The 22201-nt window shown below is 38.6% G+C and overlaps 1 protein-coding gene across 4 annotated transcripts in view; it reads left to right on the forward strand.

Moving 5' to 3' along the window:
• ABTB3 (ankyrin repeat and BTB domain containing 3) overlaps positions 1 to 22201 on the forward strand; it is a 213661-nt gene that overhangs the window by 137355 nt on the left and 54105 nt on the right. For all 4 annotated transcript variants that reach the window (XM_034402676.3, XM_087873814.1, XM_034402675.3 and 1 more), the window contains exons 2-3: positions 5697 to 5846; positions 15091 to 15295. In XM_034402676.3, coding sequence (XP_034258567.2) covers positions 5697 to 5846; positions 15091 to 15295 — 355 coding nt within the window. The remainder of the gene's footprint in view (positions 1 to 5696; positions 5847 to 15090; positions 15296 to 22201) is intronic.

A 22201-nucleotide genomic window follows, 5' to 3' on the forward strand; every position in this document is an offset into this window, starting at 1 on the left:
TTTATTTTCAATCCCTTTCTCAATAATCCCTAGCATGGCAACTTGACTTTTTCATAATCACCATGTAGAGAGTTGACATGTTCATTGACCTATTCATTATGACCTCAAGGTCTTTTTCCTTGATAGTTAGAAAAAAATGCATCTGTGTGAATCCAAAGTCAGTGCGACTGTCAGTGTTTCAAGGATAGAACAGGCCAGGTAAAACCTCAAAAAGAAATTTATTTGATTGATATAGGCTGTAATAACAGAACCCTGAAAGCCTAAGATCTCGATCTCTCCCCCTTTTATATCAAAGAGAATCAAGGCAAAACAATTTTGAGTTTCTTTTTCACTCTCTGAATTTAAGGATCTTTCTGGCCTCATAACTCTTACTCAAAAAAACAGGTGGAAGCTGTGGCCAAATCTTTGTACAACATCTTGTATATCAATTGTAATATACTGCAAGATCACTCATACCCTTTTCACTTCCACTACTGCAATTTGCTGTACAAGTGTGTGATTGTATGCTTGACATGGGTTTTTTTTCCTATTCAACTGGTCATTGATGAATGAATATAGGAATGTAAGAAAATAGATTTAGAAAAATATATAAGATAAGAATAGGTTTGAAAATGGAATAGTTTGCATGCCTATGGAGAATACGGTTTCTGAATTGATAAGAGTAGTATATAATGCAAATAAACCACATATGAGTATATTTGGAGTACTTCGATAATGTTTTAATATTGATTAGATAGTAGGACAATGATTTGTGATACTACCTTATTTAGGGATATATAAGGAATACTTTTAGTGGCATTAAAATATGTTGGATGGAGACTTCAATGTCTATGTATTTGTGCAGGCTGGCCATGTTTGTTGTTGACTGAGAACAGAATGATTTGCAGCAAGTGTTTGATTGTAGGATACAACAATAAGTATTGATCTCAAAATTAATGTAGCAAAGATTAATAGTTGTGTTTGTCGGAGAAATTAGAGTGAATAATTAAAATTTAAATGTGAATTGTAAAAAATGAGAGCAGAAAGAAAAATTTATGAAATTGGAGAAATTTTAAAGTATGCAAATTCTGAGAAAAAGGCAATGGGCAGAATATGTTCTGTTGTGAAGAACTAAGGTTTGTCAAAAGAAATGGAAATATCTGTGTATACGAGCATACTTCTGCCTAAATTGTTACATAGATGTGAGAATTGGATATATAGGAAGAAACCTGAAGGTGGATATAGTGGGAATATGGTTCTGAAAAATATCTGTGGTAAAATAAAGTAAGGTCAAGAATTAATGGATGATGAATAAGTCATGAGCCCAAGTACGATGCTCAAGCATGTAATGTAATCCTGAATGACACTGATCAGCAAATGCAGTGCTAAGTAATAAACTTATCATTCTATTACATAATTTTCCAATAACAAATGACACCTGGTTCCATTATTAAAGTTTATAGAGATGTGTCAGAATCTTTTGATTTAGAAAGACAGGTAAAAAACAAACCAATAACAGCTAGGGAAACAAAGTAAGTTTCTCATTCTGCAGCTGTATCAATTGCCGGTTTTCTCCCAGGTTCAATTCAAGGTGCTAGGTATAAGATAAAAAAGCATTTGTGGCATGGGGTCAGGCTATCTGAGGGATAGCTGTTCCATAATTATCTCTACCCATCCCATTAGGTCCAGAAGACAAAGGTTCCATCTGCTAAGAGATGCCACCTATCAGGGGCCAGGAAGTGAGCCTTTTGTATTATACCACATAGACCCCTACGCACTTTGAAATATGATTTCCCCAGAGATCAAATTGGCCCTGACCCTGCCAGCCTTTTGTAAGGCCTTAAAGATTGGCTTTTTCCCCAGGCTTAAGGATCAGGAAGTAGGCTGAGCCTGTGCACTGATTATATTGATTTGGACTGATGAGTCTGTTTTGACCCAGACTGCTGTTTCTTGTATTTTTGTTTGTTTCTTTTTAAATTGTAGGCCATTCAGAGTCATTCATTTCAGATGGGTGGCCATATAAATGGAATAAATAAAATAATTCAAGATTGGAAGCCTTGAATGGCTGCATGCTTATCAGATTAAGCTGTGTGGTTGAAGCAGAAAAAATATACAGTTTATTAAGATTAGGCTGAAATAAAACCTTGGAACAGAGAGCAGACATAGTCAGTAATCACTTCCCTCAGAGTTGCTAAATTTTCAGTTTGAACAGATGACCTTGAGTCATTTTATGGAAAGAGCTCATGTGGATACTCGTGCAATCTCAGTGTGAATGTATAGGTTTACAGTATCCCACATATATTCTTGCTGTCATCTGTTAAGAGAAATGGAACTGAATGTGTCTCACCATTGCTTACACAACCGTTCTGACCTTACTTCAGTTTAAGCAACTATTTCTTTTTCCCAACTGGACTGAAATTTAGTGAGTCACCTAAGTTGGGACAGTCTACTAAACCGTTGTCATATGTGGCATTTGCCAACCGTTCCCCCCCCCCCCCGATTGTGCTTTTTAGTGTGCATATGTATTTTGGGTTTTTCTATTTATTTGACAGATTGGAAATTAGTTTCTTTGTATAAAAGCTATGCCCTGACCAATTTCTGGCATATGCCTAATTATAAAGAGGAAAAAACTAACCATTTGGAACAGCCTCTGGAATCCTAAACCACTAACCTACATGCCATATAATTCATAACATGCAAGTTATAATTTTTGCACTCATAACAGCTGGTGCATATGATGAGCTCATAATGTGCATGGCTCATGAAGTTGGTCAGTGGCAGCTGGTTAGAGCAGGATAACGGAGAGCTGTCATACACGATCTGTATTTTGTTGTTGTTTTTTCATGAGATTGTGTGAGGTAATTAATGATCAAGGGACTAAAACAGTGTTTCTCAACCTTGGTAGCTTGAAGATGGGTGGACTTCAACTCCGAGAATCCCCCAGCCAGCAGCGCTGGCTGGGGGATTCTGGGAGTTGAAGTCCACCCATCTTCAAGCTACCAAGGTTGAGAAACACTGGGCTAGCCAATAAACTCTATCATGTTGGCTGAATGTTGGGATTCTGGGAGTTGAAGTCCTCCCATCTTTAAGCTACCAAGGTTGAGAAACAATGGGCTAAAACATTTGCTGCTTCTCCCATAGAAACTAGGCTGGAAATAAGTGTTTTAGGAACTCACTATGGATTGGATGAGCTGTTTCAAATATATAATTTTATGTTGCACAGTGAGTTAAGACCCCAAGGTTCTATATTTATATCCTTTTAAAATGTATTAATTAAGCAGTACAGTGATTAAATCAATTTAGTTGTAACGTTTCTGCAGCATTTCTTGTACTCATAATAAAAAAACCCAGTTTTTAGTAGTAATAAAATATGCACATTATCACTCTTTCTGTGAATCTCTTGCTTGTTGGCTGAACATTTCAAAAAACAATTGTCAGAGAAGTTAGGTGGCCCATTGTAGCAAAAGCAATGAAAAGTTTCATCTCCCCTTAAAAGCTTTTCTATTAATTCTCCAGAGGCATCGATAAAAGCTTATACTATAACTATTATGTTCATTTTTGAATATTTCTCAGAATGTTTTTTTTTTAATATGCTTCTCTATACGAAGTTTACTTGTATCCTTCAAAATATATGATTGATGGATAGATAGGGATTCATTCTCAATATAAAGATTTATTGACGGCAGGTTTGATTCCGGCCTTCAATCTATAAGGGATGCAGTGGCTCGGTGGCTAAGACACTGAGCTTGTCAATCGAAAGGTTGGCAGTTCAGTTGTTCGAATCCCTAGTGCTGTGTAATGGAGTGAGCTCACATTACTTGTCCCAGGTTCTGCCAATCTAGCAGTTCGAAAGCACATAAAAATGCAAGTAGAAAAATAGAGACCACCTTTGGTGGGAAGGTAACAACGTTCCGTGTGCCTTTGCCGTTTAGTCATGCCAGCCACATGACCACAGAGAGATCTTCGGACAGTGCTGGCTCTTCTGCTTAGAAACGGAGATGAACACCGCCCCCTAGAGTCGGGAATGACTAGCACATATTTGTAAGGGGAATCTTTACCTTTTACCTTTACTTTTGATTCCTATGTACTGTCCGTAATGACTGGACATAACGAATAGAATCAGTTTTCGGATGTGCAATTCTGTTTGCACCAGCCTGGTCAGCATTTGGAGAAGTCGTGATGAGGCTGGCTTAGTATATTTAACTTCTGATAACTGCTTCCAAGCCTAGCATAGGCTCCACATGCTTATCTATTATCTACTATGCAAGAGAATTGGCAGTTAGTTTATTTTCAGAGATTAACCTGGATAATTGCTATAAGTGCAGGCTGCTTTTCACAGGCCATGGTATTTGCACTTTCATCAAGGAAGGCTAACTGCTTATGAGCTAGAAGAAAATGTGTTGTTCTTCTATTGACCCAGAACAAGAATATCTTAAGAGAAAAAGAGGTGAATTATCTTGTGCGGAATTGATTTTGCAGGTGTCTCTGTTATAGCTCTGTTAAGTTTTACGTCGCAATTATGAAAAATGAGGTCACTCAAACATTTCTCAGCCATGTTGGTATACCTATGTTGAAACAGTTGTTTCAGAATGAAGTAGTCAGCTTTGTTTGTGATTTGGAAGATAGACAGCCTTTTGAACTATTCTTTAGTCAAGCACATACAATGAAAAACAATGATGTATACTGGGAACATTGAGGACCACAGGGAGAATCAAGGAGGACAAGTGACAAAATACCATATTTTTTGGAGTATAAGACACACTTTTCCCCCCTAAAAGAGGGTGAAAATTTGGGTGTGTCTTATACACCAAATGTAGCTCCGCCCACCTGTTGGCCCCCACCCTTTGGCCTCTGCCTCCCAGCAATTTGCCTCCTTGTAGCAAACAGCCCATTTCAGTTTCAGCTTCAGCACAGCCTGATTAGAGCAAGTAGCTGATTGTCCTTGGATCGGTCTCCCGACCATCAGCTGTTTCAGGCTGCAGGGATTGCCATTGCCTATTGCCGCCTCTGCGCGCCCCATTTTTAGCCTCCACTGTTTACTGCAAGGAGGCAAATTGCTGGGAGGCAGAGGCAGATTTTTTTCTTGTGCTAATCAGGCTGTGTTGAAACTGAAACTGAAACAGGCTGTTTGCTGTTTGCTGCAAGGAGGCAGATTGCTGGGAGGCAGAGGCAGAATTTTTTTTCTTGTTTTCCTCCCCAAGAAAGGTAGGTGCGTCTTATAGTCCAGAGCATCTTATAGTCCGAAAAATACGGTATGTGCCCCAAAATAAACTACGCCACTTATGTACTTGCACCTAACATCACAGGAATGTATAAACGTTAGGAGCTCACATTTCATCACTTGGGTATTATCCTGGTTAGGAACAAGTGACTGGGAGAGAGTCATGTTTTGGTGTCAGAGTACATGCTTTCCCCATATCAGGTGCCTGATTAGATCTCTTGTCATCTCCAGTTTGAAACAATGTCTGGATATCAGGGCTGAAGTTGAGCTGAAGATCTTAAAGAATAAGAATAAACTTTGTTCTTCACATTCTTAAAATCCTAGAGTCACTGGCAACCAAAATACATAGTATTAGGCTTGACTGATCAATGGTCAGTCTCCTATTGTAGGACAGCATTGTAGATTTGAGTCTGTTTAAACTGAAAACCTTGCAGTTGTCTGGATTTTATAACCACACTGAGCTTTTCATCCTCTCTTCTTTCTGCTTTAACACCAGGTGTTCCTTGCCTGCCAGAGAGTCTGAATCTTCACAAAGAACAGCAAAGGTCAAATAAGCCAGGAGATGTCCAGATGTTTAGCCAATCAGAATTGCGAACCATCGAGCAGTCGCTGCTTGCTACACGCGTGGGAAGCATTGCAGAACTTAGTAAGTGCACATAATATTTCCTAACTCTTTTGTCCTTTGGATTTTTGAGCAACCACATCCCACTTTATAAACACGCAAACCCCAGAGAGCAGGTTTGTGGTGAGTATCTACTTGTAACATCAATTCATATTCTCTTGGCAAAGTTGTTCAGAAGACAGGTTTTGAATCATGATGAACCTTTTTGCTATGTAAGAAAATAAAGCCTAGGCTTAACCTGAACAGTGCACATTTATTTTTCGTTGGCTAGAATATTAAGATTAGAATATTATGATTAGAATATTAAGATCAAATTAAACATTAGTGAATATTCACTTCTGATTCAAAGATTCCCTTCTGCTTCAAGGTCATGGAGCTGTGTATAGTATGTTTGAGGATAGGAAGAGGGCAGATAAGGAAAGAGTTATGTGTGTGTCACAGGGAGTAGGATTTTTGCATTCAGCCTTGAAAAGCACAAATCAAATTGTTTATGCATAGGTATGTGTGCATATGTGGATACAAGTAGTCCTCGATTTATAATTATTTGATTATTATTTATAATATAATATATAATAATTATATTATTATATAATTATTCAGTCTGACTTAAGCGTAGTACCCAAAATTATCTGTTACAACGTTCTACCTGTCAATGACTACTTCAGCTTCAACCCCAATAATACACGAGCACACAATAGATACAAACTTAAGGTAAACCGCTCCAAACTCGATTGCAGAATATACGACTTCAGCAACAGAGTGGTCAATGCTTGGAATGCACTACCTGACTGTGTGGTTACATCCCCAAACCTCCATAACTTTAACCTTAGACTGTCTGCTGTTGACTTCACCCCATTCCTAAGCGGTCTGTAAGGGGCATGCATAAGTGCACCAGCGTGCCTACCGTTCCTGTCCTACTGTCCCCATTTATTTGTATTCATTTCCTGTATTCATAATCATGTTTATACTTATATCTGTTATCTTATACATGTTTGACAAACTAAATAAATAAATAAAAATTAGTGAGGTTATAATGGTATTGAAAAAGGTGACTTGCAGCTGGTCCTCGTACTTACAACCATTGCAACATCCCCACAGTCATGTGATCAGCAGTTGGGTGCTTGGTATCCTGCATGAATTTACAACAGTTACATATTGGGGGGGTCATGTGATAGTCCTTAACAAGCTTCTTAGTTATCTTCCGGCAAGCAAAGTCCAATGGGGGAAGTTGGAATTACTTAATGACTGCCTGCCCTCTCTAAGTGGTTTACAGAGTCAGCATATTGCTCCCAACAATCTGGGACCTCGTTTTACCAACCTCAGAAGAATGGAAGGCTGAGTAAACCTTGAGCTGGTCAGGACTGAGTTCCTTGCAGTGAGCAGGGTCAGCCTGCAATACTGCATTCTAACTACTGCACCACCATGGCAACGAATAAATGAATAAAAACTGATCTCCAGAACTGAGGTGTGTTCAGGAATAAAGGGGCAACCACTAAAAAGACCTGCCTTCTGGTCCAGACTCTTCTCTAGGGATCTGCAGATTTTATTTGAGACAGCGACTTCTAATTTGGAATGTAGACTTTATCTCTCAGCTCAGTGTCAGTTCTCTGCAGGTTACAAATGCTCAATATTTTGATTTGGGCCATTTTTTCTAGTTTTTCCTTATCTCAACTTTACATTTAATTCCAGCCATGCCCCCATTTTTGCTACTCTATTGCAAAGGCTGACTTTAGTCGTGCTTAACCCTCTCACGTTATCATTGGAAGTAGTAATCAGAGTAACTGATATGCATCAAAAAAGACACATAGCAATAATAATTGGCTTTCCCTACTTTGGAATTTTGTTCTGTAAATGCTGTATCCTTGATTGAGGACCTGCTGTTGCTAGGCAACCCATAGTAGGAAATGGTCCCTTGTTGAGATTGCTTTGGTGTTAAAAAGCAAAGCAAGACAATGATAGAAAGGAGGACAAAGACACAAGATATGGATCACGAAAGAAAAGGGGCCAGAACTCCGAGGGCCTCAGACAATGCGCTGTCAAGAGCTTAAAGTTATAAAGATAAAAAAGAAACTTAACACCTAAAATGGTTTACGATACTGATTTGCATCAGCTTCTGTTAATGTCTGTTTTCAAAATTGGTGTTTGTTTGAATCCTTAGAAAAAAAGGAAGCATTAGGATCTGGCACGGGAAACAACTGAGCATCAAGTATTGCTAAATCTATATGGAGAAATCACAAGGAAGTTTACAAGTTAATTGTTTCATTGTATGTCAGAAATTTGCACAACATCTAGTTGATTTTATGAAATGTACATATTGTTCGATTTCAACATAAGAAAAAGTATCTGAAAAAACTAACCCAGTTATGAACCTCAGAAGTGGGCACATTTTTCAGTGTAGATTCTTCAGACAGTTTAGATAAAAATGCTAAAATACTGTTTTCTTTAACTGTGGTTTATTAACTAAATTTATTCAACATGTTAAACCATAAACATGTCTAATGAATGATAATGACTGGGTTTATATAGCATATGAAACCAACATACATTATGGTTTAGCATGATGTGTGAAACCAAATCTGTCAGGTTAATTAGAAATTGTATGTAGAAATGAACCAAGTTCTAGAGTTATTCAAAGGGAGAGAAAATATTATCTCTCTCAGTGTTCTAGATGCTGTGTATAATTTTAAACAAGGTTTATCATGTCACTTCTTTTTCTCAGTTTAAAAACATGTAGAAAATCACTTTCTTATCTAAATCAATTAATCAGTTAATTAAATTAATTAGTTGGTTTAGTTAATTAGCACCACACATTCATCCCATCCTCTCACAAGTCTAAGTTTCCATAAGTACTAAATGAATATTTGATTTAGACTTTGTTCTTAAACATATATTTTTATCCAATCTCACTATGAATATAGCAGATTGGTTAGAGCTGCGATGCTGAACCTATGGAACGTGTGTCGGAAGTGGCACGCAGAGCCATCTCTCCGGGAACGCAAGCTGTTGCCCATTGCTCTTCTTGGTTCCAGTGCATCGGCCAACTGGTCTTCACATGCACAGGAATGCCGGAAACCAGAAGAGTAGGCGCCAAATGCGCATGCGCGTGCTGGGAAGATGATCTTCCGGTTACCGGCACGCGAATGTGCACCGGCCTCCTAGTCTTCCAATTTCTGGTGCACATGCACATGTGAAGACCAGCTGGCCAGTGTGCATGCGCGTGCCAGAAATTGGAAGATCATCTTCCTGGCGCGTGCATGCACACTGGGCAGCTGCTCTTCTGGTTTCGCTCACATGCTCCTGTTTCAGCACTTGGTGCCAAAAAGGTTCACCAACACTGGGCGAGAGGGTTTTGAAGAATAATTAACTCTTGTTCAATGATCCTGAAGCATTTCTTTATTTATGGTTGTACAGAAGCAAATGCAAAACAAATTAAAACTGTAAGAAACAATATAGACTGTAAACAATGATAACAACAAAATGTTTGTGGTATGGCAACCCTATTTACTTAGGACTGAAACAATACTACTGTGTTTCCCCGAAAATAAGACCCTGTCTTATATTTTTTTGAACCCTGAAATAAGCGCTTGGCATTATTTTTGGGGAGGTCTTATTTGGGGGCGCGTGGAGGAAACCAGAGGAAATGGTGGGGACCGGCTGCACATATGTTTAAATATTTTTGAGGATGGCTTATTTTCGGGGGGGGGCTTATTTTAGTGCATGCACTCAAAAGTCCAATTGGGCTTATTATCAGGGGATGTCTTATTTTAGGGGAAACAGGGTAATTTACCTGTTAGCAAAATGCACAATCCTTTGACTCATTGACATCTGTTCTTCTCTTCTATGACCTCTAACTGGAACCACTCAATCAGGTAGGAGTGAAGCTACTACAACACAGACTTTCTAACTTCCAACCTTTACAGAGAGTCCATAATGATTCCATAATCAATGGTACTGAACATTGCTGAGAGGTTTAATTGGACTGAGAGGTTCTGTAGAAGATTATCCATCAGCTGACCAATAGCATTTCTGTCCCATTACAGGTCTGGTTTATGATTAAAAAGAATTCAAATATACATGTTGTCTTGGATCCACGGTTTGTGATTTACTACCACTACTTCCCTAAAAAGAGAAACCAGACAAAATTATCAAACATCATCAGGAAGGACTTCATGGCAGGATACATTATGTATCTCCCTCAGAAAATATTGGCTCTCTCTCAAATTCACTCACCTGCTTCTTACGTAGTCACCTGAAGTAGCCAGGAGAGGCATAGTGGATTCCCTCCAATTAGTGTCCAACCAAGAATGGATATAAGTAACTATCTCCTGAGAAATTTGTCCCATCTTTCCATTAAAGGGTTGAGATTGCTCTGAACAGCATCACTGGGTGATAACCTCTTGATGCAATAATCAAGGAAAAGAATCAACATTTTGATGATGTGATCACCACTCTATAGGATCAAACATGAGCTCTTATCTGTAGCTATTCACTTATTAAGCTGACTTTTGCATTGTAGAAAAATTGCTGTAGATTTCTTTTTAGTCACTTCCTTTCCCTCAGGTCCTTATCACTTAGGGTTGGCAAGTGGGACAAAGTTTCATGAGCGCAATATCATCCTTTGCTCTGCCTTTTCCCATATTCCATTAAGCAGGCACAGGATGGAACTGTCCACCAAGTGTATGGAGGAGGTTTTAGAAGCACCCTCTGGAAAGCCTCCTTACTCATTTGATGTTGGGGTGGGTCATTTTAATAGGTTCACCCTGTGGAGTTTTGGAGCCTCTGCGATGTGCAATTTGATGAGGAAGGGGTAATGAAAGCAACTCATTGTGAAAAGGACAGTTGTTGATATCCTTAATTTTCAGATCATGATTTCTCTGTAATAGAGTAAAGAGCAAGTTCAGTGGGTACCTTCCAAAATAAGTTGTGGCTGCATCTGTACTAAGCCCAAGGTCATTGTGGAATCCATTGAATAGCACTAATTCAGTTCCCCACAGTATGGAGGTTGAAGAAATGAAAGCTAATAAACTTGGGAACTTCACCACTAACTCAGAGCTGAGTTCCAAAGGCTCACTGGGCAAGAAATTAGTTGATATATCAGCAACAAATCTGGCTTGTCAATGGCGCTCAATTCCATGACCAGCATCCATTCATGTCTGGTGCAGAACTCCTCATCGTTACAAGGTCTCACAAAACTCTCCTACTTGTCCTTGACTAAGTGACTACTGTACTTAGGACTTGAAATATAATTGGGCATGTTTCCAATAGGGCAACATCCTTCTCTCAGTAACACATGCCAGATCTGCACACTTGCCTGTCACCATATCATATATGAATGCAAGCCTATCATGCACAGACCTGTTGATTACCAGCAGCAGAAACCAAGGTACCTGAGAATTTAATCACCTGGGCCTAGGTCCTGGTGGAAGAATCATTAACTCTAGATTATCCTATGTTTTTCTGAAAGTTTTATATAAGTTTGCTAAAATGCTATTGACTTTCAGGGAATTGTTAGGCAGTGAGAAATACATCCATTTGGAGTTAATTTTTGTAGGTTGGCTGTATATAGGATCAACTTTGTGCTCAACAACCCATTGAGAATTATAGACTTCTAAGAAATATAGGATTCATTCCGAGCAGAGTAATTTCCTACCACTAGGAAAAGAAAAAGGAATTCTTTAAAATGAAAGGTTTGAGTCGTAAGATATTAGGGAGTAAGCAGAAATTACAGTACACTGGAATCACAGCCTCTGTTTGCTTTTTCCCTCCAATGTTCCCTCCCTTTTCATATCCTTGCTACACATTTCACAAAGAGCTAGCCTTAGCAATCTGTCTATACATTATCAAACTGTTCCATAGCTACATATAGACTATTGTTCATTAGACTGACCTTCCCTATTCTGGCAGCTACCAGGCTCAAGGAAGAATTTGACATTCTTGCTTAAATTCCTGTGAGCTGCAATACCAACCAATCCACAGGGCATGCGGATAATTTATCTGATATTTATCTATTTATCTGCATTAAAAAAATCCCAGAGATATTAAAAAAATAAAATAGATGAGTGGCTACAGTCCATGTTTGTCCTGAAGTACGCTGAAACAAAAGGAAAGGAAAAAAACATGGAAGGAGATGTGCACCTGAATATTTTTTACTATTTATTAGGCTGATAAGAAGATACAGGGCTGAGATTCAAACCAACATAGGATTGAGAATCAAATCCTTGGCATTGTATGATAGCCAATGGTGCTTAAATTGTTGTCCCTCACAACTTTTTCACTTGCAGTTATTTGTGTTAGCACTGCTATTATTCGAAAGCCCATGCCACGTTGCATGGAATAGAGTGCCTGTTAAACATTTCAGGAATCTCCAGAAATCTCAGTTATGCTATCCTAATTTTCGACAGTTAGCAGACACAGAAAGAAAGAGGAGACTCTGCTAAAATGAAAGGGGAACTTGGCCACATGCTTTCCGTCACAAGCAAAGCAAATATTATGTGCTGCAATGAATTTCTTGCCAGGCACAGCATGTTGGAATGTGTCTGGCTCCTTTTGCTAAAGAAAATCATCTGCCTCTGAAAATGTGTTTTATGAATAATGCCATTATCTTCTGTTAAGAAAACGGTAGGGTTTTATTTTCCAGTTGGCAAGACTACTTAGAACAGGGGTGGGGAACAATGTCCCCTTTCGACCTGTGGACTTCAACTCCCAGAATTCCTGAGCCAGCCAAGTCCACAGGTTGTAAAGGGGCCATCATTCCTCATCCCTGATTCAGAACATATTTTGTAGAGGAGTGTTGATTTGGTAGATTTGTCAGCATGTTTGCTTAATGTCATATACGGTGTGTATTCTCATTCTATATTTTATTTGCTATTTTATCCCGTTCTTTCTCTTAAAAACAAACCAATCCTCCAAGATAATCATCTAACACAAGAAGTAAGAAAATGATCAAGGACTGTGAGCATAGCAGAAAAAAATGACCCCAGTTGGCAATAAATAACAAATTTGACTAGTACATCAAACTTTAAAACCCCCAATAATGCATAACCCAATAAACAGCAGCATAAAAGCTTTTCTGCCTCAAAGGCCTCTCGAAAAGAACAGTGACTTAGCCAGGAGTGGAAAACGTCATCATTAGCAATGACTAGGCATGGTTATTTGTTGAAGGCATTGTCCATGGTATTGATCACAACTGAAAATATCTCATTTCTTTTACTTCACGCTGGAGAGGTACAGAGATCAAGGCAGTGAGATATTTATAACGCAGAGGAGATGACACACAGGTTCACCTAAAATAGCTATCTATCTAGATCTGAGGAGATTAGGATTTCAAGGCAAAAACAGCATTTTCAATTGGGTCCAAAAACTAACTGATCACAGATCAATTAAGAATAATGCCATTTAATTAACCCCAGAATAATATAATATTTTAACAAGTTCTTGGCATTAGATAAGTGATGGCATTTAGAACCAACAGAATTTCTATTTAGGGGTAACTATGTCTCCATTTTAAAAACAACATTCAATTATATTTAGCATCATAGATAAAGAATCAAATCATAATTACTATATGTGTATTAAAGCAATTTCTCATCTTTCAATGCAAGCTAGAAAATACTGGGAATTAAAACCCTCTACTTTCTAAGAGCTGTAATTTAGGGGGGCAGCAATAGCATAATTCTGCATCAATAAATGGTATGTTATCTATATAGAGTCCATTCCACGTGTCCCAGAATGTCCTGGTTTGGGTTAATCCATTGTAGAGAAAAGGATTGTTTCCTAAGTGGAAAACAAAATAAAGGTGCAACATGATTGTACAAGTTTTTCCAGCAACAGTGCAGAGATCTTTTGCCATTGCCATTGCTTTCATCTACCAAAGTATTGTTGTTATTTTGATTTATTATAGCCACCACTCCAAAAGACTCTGGATAATTTACAACATATTTGAATGTACAATTAAATGAATTAAAAATACAACAGCAAGATATAACAATCTAAACAAAAAAACATTGAAAATAGTAAAGAAAACATACAACAGGGTGTCCACTGACACCCTTACTTCAACCTCTCTTAAGATTTGACATTGCCTAGATACTGAATCAGAGGTGGGTTTCAGCAGGTTGTGACCAGTTCTGGAAAACCGGTAGTGGAAATTTTGAGTAGTTCAGAGAACTGGTAAATACCACCTCTCACTGGCTGTGCCCCCATCTATTGTCTGCCTCCCAAGTCCCAGCTGATCGGGAGGAAATGGGGATTTTGCAATAACCTTCCCCTGGAGTGGGGAGGGAATGGAGATTTTACAGTATCCTTCCCCTGCCACGCCCACCAAGCCACACCCACCAAGCCATGCCACGCCCACCAAGCCACACCCACAGAACTGGTAGTAAAAAATTTCGAAACCCAAAACTGTACAGAATCAAGTTTTAAGGGATTTCCAGAACCCCAGGAGACTGGTCACCATGTATGCCTCATCTCTGGGAGATTCAAGATTGTTTGTAAGTTCAAATAAATTCAGCCAATGCCGTTCCCTGCTGAGATGTTTCTGGAGTACCTTTGCATGTTTTGAATGATGCAATCAAGGGCTCTGGGAGCACAACAAATGTCTTTTTTTATATTTGTGGTGGAGTGAAGGATATCCTGCTGCTGTTTTGAAAGCGCTTGAAAACTTGGCTCTTTGCCCAGAACTTTGGCAAGGTTGAGTGATGCCCCCTTGCATTATGTGTATTTCTTTATTGTTTCTATGCAGCTGTTGTCACCTTTGCTATCTCTTACTTTCTTATTTTTGTCTCTCAGTGTATTATTTTCTTATTTAATGTTTTGTTTTTTGTTGTTTTTTTTACTTTTGAGCCACCCAGAGTTGTTGGGAATTGGATGACATAGAAATTTAAATAATAATCTAAAGCACCACTTGAACACCATTGGCATTGACAACATCATCAGTCAATTGCGTAAGGCAACTTTACTTGGAACAGTTACATCCTGCCAAAATACCCTTAACATCACAAACAACAATTGCTTATCTTAGGTCCTTGGGAAGAACTCAACAGGTGGACAATAATGCTAAATCCAAGCTAAACATCTGGCTGACTATGCGACCAACCATAAAGATAGGATAGTATTTCTGCTTTGTAATAAATCTCATGCTGACTATAACTTTCATGCAGTTCATGCACTCTCTGCTTCTATACGTCATGACCAGTGATTATCAAGAGGGAAGGCTATAGTTGAAGTAGAATAAGAAAAGCCACTTAGTGACTTGTTTGCTCCTTTTCAGGTGACCTGGTGTCTCGGGCAATGCACCACCTGCAGCCGCTCAGTGCAAAGCAACATGGCAACACCACACCTTTGCATCATCGGCAGGGATCGCTCTACTGGGAACCGGAGGCCTTGTACACTCTGTGTTATTTTATGCACTGCCCACAAATGGAATGGGAGAACCCCAATGTGGAGCCTTCCAAAGTCACATTACAGACAGAAAGGTAATATTTCTGTTGAATGGACCCACAATTCCTTAATTACTGTATTTACTCAAAGACACTTGTCTTTAAGGTTATTTTTTTTAAAAAAAAGATTAATTAAATAAATATACTCTTAGTACCTCTAAGACAATCCTTTCATTTTAAGGGTACATCATTTAGAAAGAAAATCTAGTCTTTTAAGTAAATATAGTAGTTACCAAATGCTGGCTAAGTACTGCAGGTTTTTTGACTCCATCTATTTTGGTTGGAGTTGCTTCTTCTTGCTGGAATACATTTTGTTTCCCATAAAGCCCTCTGTGGCTGATACAGAATATATCAAAAATGACACCAAGTGGCCACAGGCTGCAGATTGGTTCCAGATGTCTCTTTTGGAGTGATCTTCTCTCTATATATTTGGTTGCTTGGCTGAGTCTCTGAATTGGAAAGGAAACTTACTGGTTCTGTTTGTAGTTTTTAACAGGTTTGGTCTTAAACGTATATTTTTTACAAATTTAATGGACTTCTGCAGTGGTAATTTGGGAATAGCACCTGAATAAGAACCATCATCAAAAGAATTAGTGTCGGAGAGCAGCAGATAGCTAATAACTTCTGTTGAGACACAGAAGTGACATTGAACAAGGTCATCATTCATTATTTTTTGTCCGATTATATCTCAAGATCCAAATCTATGCTGCCTGTAGCCAAATTTGTTCATTCAGCAAAACTGTTTTCAAATATAGGTTTTCTGCAGGGATTTCTTTTTTTCTCAATCAAAAGAATCTATTATTGTGCCTTTAAAGGATCTATTGAAAACCATCCAGTGAAACCTTCCTAATTACTTAGTAGTTTTGCCTCTTTCCTTGTTATTTCTTAGTATATTTTTCTTAGTAATAGGTTTTTAAAAAAATTTTACCACATGGGAATATCAATATGATCGCCTCCTTCTTGAAGTTCTCTATAATGCCCTGATGTAACTTCATCCTGGATTGCATGTGGGACCATCAAACTGGTGGATTCCCATTTGCTTGCTTCTTCTTAGTAAATTTAAACCAGCTAGAATTGGTTTCTTGCTCACCCTTGCACTTTTGTGAATCAATGACACCAGGCACTCTTTCTGTTTCTTCTTTTAATTGTTGCATTCCAGAAATTAAATTACTTCCCCTTCTTCTTTGCTGCCTCCTGCTACTCCCAAAACAGAAGATAGTAGTTAGATCTCAGTAAACATACTGTAGTAGTACATAGTAGCATATTGCATTGAGAACTCCTGAATTACACTGATTTCACACCTTATATAAAGTGGTCATCCCAACAATCTCAGAGTAATACTCAAGATAAGAAATGTTAATACTAACATAGTATATTGAATTTCAATATATATTGCTACTATCCACTATATATTTAGCAATATATAGTGGATAGTAGCAATATATATTGCTACTATCCACTATATATTTAGTGATAGTAAATATACTAAGCAATGTATAGGGGTTATATACTAAGGAATATACTAAGCAATGTATAGGGATTTCTTAGCTCACAGGGGTGAGCTAAGAAATCTAGAGTGGACATGTAGGAACATTTAATTTGCACATATTTTATTTCAAATTGCCACCTCTATTTTTATACCAATTTTACACCCTTCCCCCCCAAAAACCCACAAAATTATGGCCAGGTAAGTTTTTTTTTTAAATGACAGACAGCGACCTTATTCCATAATCTAGTTACATTTTACTGCACATTATTGCAATTTTAGCAGTTATGAAGTAATTGGAACTATATTAAAACCAGAGGAAGGTCTGTTCCTTTTTAAACCTATTTGACAAATTCCCTTTCCCTGGAAAACCACTTTAGGAACTGTGGTAATGTGGTTAAAGCCAGAATAAGCTTTCTGTATGGTTGCCAGGAACTTGTGGTTGATTTGGAAAGAGCAAAGATTCTTTCTGCCACTTAATCAGATGTGCCTTGGTCTTCAGTACCGAAAATCTGGAGTGCAAAGGATTGGAGAGGCCCAGATCTCTTTTTAATGCTTTCCTTTTTAGCTTCAGTTCTCAAGCAGCCTCACAAATGTGATTGGTTAAAGTGGTTTCTATTAGTACTTTCAAAAGTTCCTTTTGTGTTTTAGTTTCTCCAAAGAGATATCATTCTTTCTAGCATATGATTTACTTTCATATGCTAACACTTTCCTTTCTGAACAGCTCATTTCTTTTTTTTTTTTATTTTCTTTTGGGGTGGAATGTTTACAAGAAGGAACTGTTTTTAGTTTTATATACTTGATTTTATATGAGAAAGGAAAGAAGCAAGGAAGGAAGAGGAAGAAGACAGGACAATGTCTCTTCCCCAGCATCAAAGTTCAATACAGCTGCTAGTCTGGTTGTTTTCCATATGTGCATTGCTTTTCTGTTTTACCCTAGAGAGGAATATATTCATCTACTCCTGTATTTTAAGTTCTGAAGATTGAACGTGAAAGATGCACATCTGCAACTCTTGGTTGGTGATGCCCGTAACCTTTGAGGCAGTGGTGGGATTCAAATAATTTAACAACTGGTTCTCTGCCCTAATGACCAGCTGGGTGGGCATGTCTATGGTAGGAGTAACCAGGGGGTGTGACAGGCAGCACTCGGCCTCCTGCTCTCCCCTGGGAGCAAAAATGGGCCACGGGGGGACACCCCGTTTTGGGTTTAGTAGGCCTCCCTGCAGTCTCCTGGGAGCAAAAATGGGGTGTAGGGGCCCACACTGCATTCCCCGGGCCTCATTTTGGGCCTAGTAGGTCTCCCTGAAGCCCCCTGGGAACAAAAACAGGCCATGGGGGGCATGCCACACACCCCCGTGCCCCGTTTTGGACCTAGTAAGCCTCCCTGCACTTACCTGGGAGCCAAAACGGGGCGTGTGGGGACTTCTGGAAGAGTGGGGAGGGGAGTGGTGGGACCAGCCAGCAATTTAACAACTGGTTTGGCCGAAGTGAATCCCACCACTGCTTTGAGGGGGTATAACAAATTCATGGAGCCTGAGTGGCGCAGCAGACTAATGCTACTGTTAAAGGTAGTATTTAGCTTCCAGCTGCCTGCAATTACTGTGAGTTCAATTCTCACCAGGCTCAAGGTTGACTCAGCCTTCCATCCTTTCTAAGGTAGGTAAAATGAGGACCCGGTTTGTGGGGGCAATAAGCTGACTTTGTATAAAATATACAAAATTATGAAGGCTATTGCTTAATGCATTGTAAGCCGCCCTGAGTCTCCGGAGAAGGGCGGCATATAAATCAAAATAAATTTTTTTAAAAATGTAAAATGTTTCCTTTCCTCCCAATCCCAAAAGGTGCTTTTTCAAAAGGCAACTGGGCTTTGTTTCTTCTTCAGTTTCTTCTGAAGAAGCTTCTTGGATGAGAAGCGAAATGTCTTCAAGAAAAAACAAAGTCCAGTTGCCTTTTGAAAAAAGCATCTTTGGGACATCCATGACTGAGAATCTTCATAGACATTTTCCTATCAATGATTCTGTTTCTCCTTTGCCTTGGCAATTGCTTGGTTTGTACAGTATTCAACTCTTTTCTGTACCCAGTGCTTGAGTGTCCTGGAGTTCTGATAGGGAATTTGGGAGTTGGTTTGCATGCGTAAAACTTTCCATTGTGTTTACTCTGAAGCCCAACAACTCTTCTATTTAGAACCCTTGAGAATTAATGCTGAATTTCTTCATAAAAGAGTCTAGATTAGAACATGACTGTACAACCTTTTGGATTGCCAGGTATTGTGACCAAGGCCCACATAGTGATTACCAAACACAATTCAGTCCTGAACAAACTTATTTTTATTAAAACAGCAGAGAATTAATTTATTCTCAGCTTAGTCCAAAACAAATTCTTCATAAGCAGTCCTATACGGTCTTATCACCAACCTTTGATGTCTTTGGCAACTTGCCAAAGGCTTTTCACAAAGTTCAAGAGACCCTGAAAAGAAGCACTGGCATCAATGTTGCTTTTCTACAAAGAACCCAAAGGCTCATTGCTGCTCTTTTAAGTCTAATGGGAGTGGCCAATCATCTTCTGGCCTTACTCCCGAGTTGTCCTTTTTTCTTCAGCTGCTCTTGCCTTCTGGCAGCTCTTTGCATGCATGCACTAGGAACAGGCTCCTCCTGTTCCTCTTCCTCTCTGCTATCTGCCCCATCTCTGCCTCCAACTCAGAGCTCTATATCTGGGCCTTCCCCTGACTCCAGGACTGGCCCATTGTCCTCCCCAGCCTCCTCACTATCCGACTCTGCTGCCAGGTCTTCAGGCTGCTGGCAGACCACAACACCTGGGCTGCATTGAGTGAAGAGGAATTGTCTTAGAGTGCATTTAAAATATATAATATATTAATGTATATAAATAACATAATAGCGTTAGAAGATTACAATCTTGTGGGGCGACATTACGAGCTGTCTAGGGCCACATATGGCCTCTGGGCTTCATGTTGGACACAACTGGTCTAGAATCTTGTGTGACCTTTCCCCACAATTAGTTGTTCTCAAGTTTATTCTTAATTGTGCAATTTGTTATGAGTCTATTATTGGCCCCATGGAAAAGTTAGAAGTAGAACAGTGTAATCTTAGTGAACAATCAGTGCTCGGTACACATTCTTTCTTTTTGAAAGATGCTGCGGCAAAATGCTAGTGTGGAAATTTCCTGTTCTCTGTGATTTCACTTAAAGTTTACCTTATATGGATTAACTAGTTTCAGGATCTTTAATCTCTTACTTTTTTCCAGCCTTGTGCATGTTTCCCCTTTCCATTCACTTAACAGTGAAAAGACAAAAAGAAATACATTCAAGCAGAGAAGATTTGCAGAGCCTTAATACACATTGATAAAAATTATGTAATTTTTTAAAAAAATCATTTTTCCTAATGTGTAAGCAAAAACAGTGATGGTTAGAAATGCAGTCTGAAACATTTTTATCATTCAGTTAATTCGTTATTTTCACTTTTCCCATTTCTGATCCTCATAGAAAAGTTCAATTTTTTTGCCTGAAAATTGAACTTTTATTACAGTTGCTCTTATTGCAATCTTTCAGCCAAGGAAGCTAATCGTTTCCACTGGGCAAATAGATTCTTTTGAAAGATAAATGAATTCAATCTTAATCAGCTCAGTGAAAACCTATTTTTGGAAATTTATTCAATGTAACAGAGGTTTTTTTAAGGTCAAATATTAACAGTTGTAAGCATTCATTCCTAGGACATTTATAGTCATTTTTAACGGAAATGAGACCTTATGACCATTAGGTCATCGTTTATTAATATTTAATTACCTAGAGATAAATAAAATGACCATAGGCTGGCAAAAAAAAGGGGGGGGAGTTGAAGTGACTTCTGACTTCCTGCTGGCTTCCCCATTGATTTAGCTTGTGGGAAGCTTATAGGGAGCATCGGAAATCACCATTGCATGACTGTAGCCAATTGCGGCAGCACTGCAGCAGCCAAAAGTTTGCAAATATACCAGATTTAAAGGTCCTGAAATTTGAAATTCCATGGGAGTAATGGGACCTGGATTATATATGCATTCTTTAAATTAGCGCATTTGAGGTATTTTGACTTATAAATTGTTGCCCTATGATGCATTGTTTTGGCTAATTACAAATAGATAACCACAGAGGAGAATTTTAGTAGTATATCGATTATTTTTGTAGTAGGTCAATATGACTAAAATCAATTTTGATTATCACTCTAACTTGGTAATATAGCAAAGCTCCCTCAGAAGAATATAGAGATTCCCTAAAGAGCTGTGAAGCCTAGTAGATATCCGTTTGCTTATTAATCTTCTTCAGAGATCCCTCAGCCACCTTTTATGAGGTAACTGTACCAACCAAATCTTTTATCACCTAACACTGGAAGTTTTAAGAACAGATGTGACAACCATTTGTCTGAAATGGTATAGGGTTTCCTGCCTGAGCAGGAGGTTGGACTAGAAGACCTCCAAGGTCCTTATTCTGTTCTGTTAATTCGTTCTATAGAATTCTTTTTCCATTAATGTCTCAATGAAAATGTACTTTAGTAGTTCCTGTATTGGTGTTAATTTTACAAGGCCGCATAAAGTACTTTCTCTCTAGAGACTAACCCCAAAGTCCTTGTGCAAAAAAACTATTGTTCTGCAGGCTTTGAATTTGCTGCTCAAGGTTTAATCGACTTGCCCTTCAGTTTGTCCCTGACTTTTAATTTTCAGCCCAAGGGTTAACATGTAGGGAATTTATGGGAGTGTGTGCAGCATGCTGAATGTTGATCAACTCCATGTAAAGCCTTAACATATATTGCAAGCATATTTATTGCATTGATGTTCCTTAGTCTCCAGTACAGTATGCACTGTAAAATATGGGAACAAGATGTTGAGAAGTTCATAAGTTAAAGGACACTAATGTTGGGAGAAAATTTAATTATCAACAAATCATGGTGACAGAGTTCTGAAGATAAAGATAGTGAGAGACCCGGAGAGAGATAAACAGACAGCCACACACATACCAGCCTTCTCTTCAGATGTATTGGGGCTGCATGGCCAAAATCCAAGACATCTGGCAGGCACCTGGCTGGAAAGCTGATCTATACACAATGCATACAAATATAATAATTCTTTTATGCTGTGAATATATTGGCAATGGATAATTTCTCCTTGAACATTATAATGAACGCAAACAAATCTTCCTATACAATAGGGAGAGGAGACGCTGTCCTTGTCCCCTTCAAATATACCCAAACTTAACCACCACAATCATCTATTTCCTGATAACTTCTTGGAGAAAGAAAAAAGAATGAAAAAGAGCAGGAAGAAAACTAAAGCAAGGTTTGGATCACAGGAATAGAAAATTTAAGTAAATATCTAGAACGCAAATGAGGACCTGATAAAATAATAGCAATAGCATGTAGACTTATATACCATTTCACAATGCTTTACAGCCCTTTCTAAGTGGTTTACAA

The sequence above is a fragment of the Pantherophis guttatus genome, chromosome 7 (genome assembly GCF_059756535.1).
Source record: "Pantherophis guttatus breed Tessera chromosome 7, ASM5975653v1, whole genome shotgun sequence".
Lineage (NCBI taxonomy): Eukaryota > Metazoa > Chordata > Lepidosauria > Squamata > Colubridae > Pantherophis > Pantherophis guttatus.